General features: G+C 36.2%; 1 protein-coding gene across 3 annotated transcripts in view; it reads right to left on the bottom strand.

The window, feature by feature from the left end:
• LOC122061016 (rRNA biogenesis protein RRP5) overlaps window positions 1-1,316 on the bottom strand; it is a 50,331-nt gene that overhangs the window by 8,870 nt on the left and 40,145 nt on the right. For all 3 annotated transcript variants that reach the window (XM_042624168.1, XM_042624167.1, XM_042624166.1), the window contains one exon: window positions 449-1,100. In XM_042624168.1, coding sequence (XP_042480102.1) covers window positions 449-1,100 — 652 coding nt within the window. The remainder of the gene's footprint in view (window positions 1-448; window positions 1,101-1,316) is intronic.

Here is a 1,316-nt window from a genome sequence, read left to right as displayed (position 1 = left end):
TATGTATAAGACTGAATCCATTCAATTTCTAAAAAGGATTACTAATCCTTAACTTTTCAAGGAATCCTTCATCAGTGGTTGTGAATGACTGATTTTTTCAATCTATTCAACTTTTACAGTAAAAAAGGCTAAAATCTACAAGTTCTATCATTCTAGTTTTGAGAGCACCAATACTTTCCACCAAAAAAAATAATAATAATAATAACAAGTGCATATGGTTCACTATTTACTGCAAGATGTAAGAAGTTTGTCATTTTAGACAGTACCTAACACATCGCACGCTAAGACATTAACTATGCCTCAAGTATCAAAGGAAATGAGAATGTAAACTGAAACAAAGTGGTGAATTTGCATACACATCCGATAGAGTCGATATATTGCATGGGCCCTGTCAGAGATAACAGAAAGCAACCAAATGAAATCTAACAGGTAAGGCCAAACAACTTACACATCGTCAACTTGTCCCACAGATTTCTGAGAGCGAATGCCTCCTAAACACGTACGTAGTGACAAGTCCACATGCACTGGACCATTGACTGTATTACCAATTTCTAGCACCTCACATTTGACAAACTTCCCTTCATGATATCCAAGCAGAGGATTAGGAGCCCACTTATCAGCAAGTTCAGTAAAATGAACCTTCCCATACAGATGAGGACCAATTTGCACGTGCAACCCACCAACACCTGGAAAGATTTTGGTAATTCTTCCACAGAGAATATCACCTTTGTGTATATGCTCAGCAACTCCTTTATTAGAGTTTGTACTTCCAGGATCATCCATGTTAACAGTTTCATTACCAAGTTTTCCGTTAGAGACAACACATAATGGGCGTGATACCAAGCGCAACAGCTTTTTCTCTTTATTAACACTGAAAACATAACCTGTGAAAGCTTTCCCCACATGAAATATATTTTGGAATTCTTGAAGTTCACTCAGTTCAGTTGAACTATCAAGAAAAAACACGCAAGCCTTCAGATGTCGAGATACTGCTAACCAGACCCATTCACCGACCACTTTAACCACATACCCAGTGACACATTGTCCAGTTGAAAAATCAAAACTGTCTTTTGCAATGCTGCCCTCCCCATCACCTGCTCCTGAATACAAATGGCAATTTAGATCACAGCCAAGATGGTAAATAATGCCCCATGAGAATAAATTCCCAGAAGCTGCAAGATTTCAAAGAGGAACATGAACAACACTTGTCAAACAAAAAATTATAGAAAATTTATGCTCCAGTCCTCATGCAGGAATTAGATTTTTTTTTTTTTTTTTTTTTTTTTTTTTTTTTTTTTTTTTTTTTTTTTTTTTTT

The sequence above is a fragment of the Macadamia integrifolia genome, chromosome 14, assembly GCF_013358625.1.
Source record: "Macadamia integrifolia cultivar HAES 741 chromosome 14, SCU_Mint_v3, whole genome shotgun sequence".
Classification (NCBI taxonomy): domain Eukaryota; kingdom Viridiplantae; phylum Streptophyta; class Magnoliopsida; order Proteales; family Proteaceae; genus Macadamia; species Macadamia integrifolia.
Note: the sequence above shows the minus strand (reverse complement) of the source record. Positions and strands in the feature narration are given on the sequence as shown.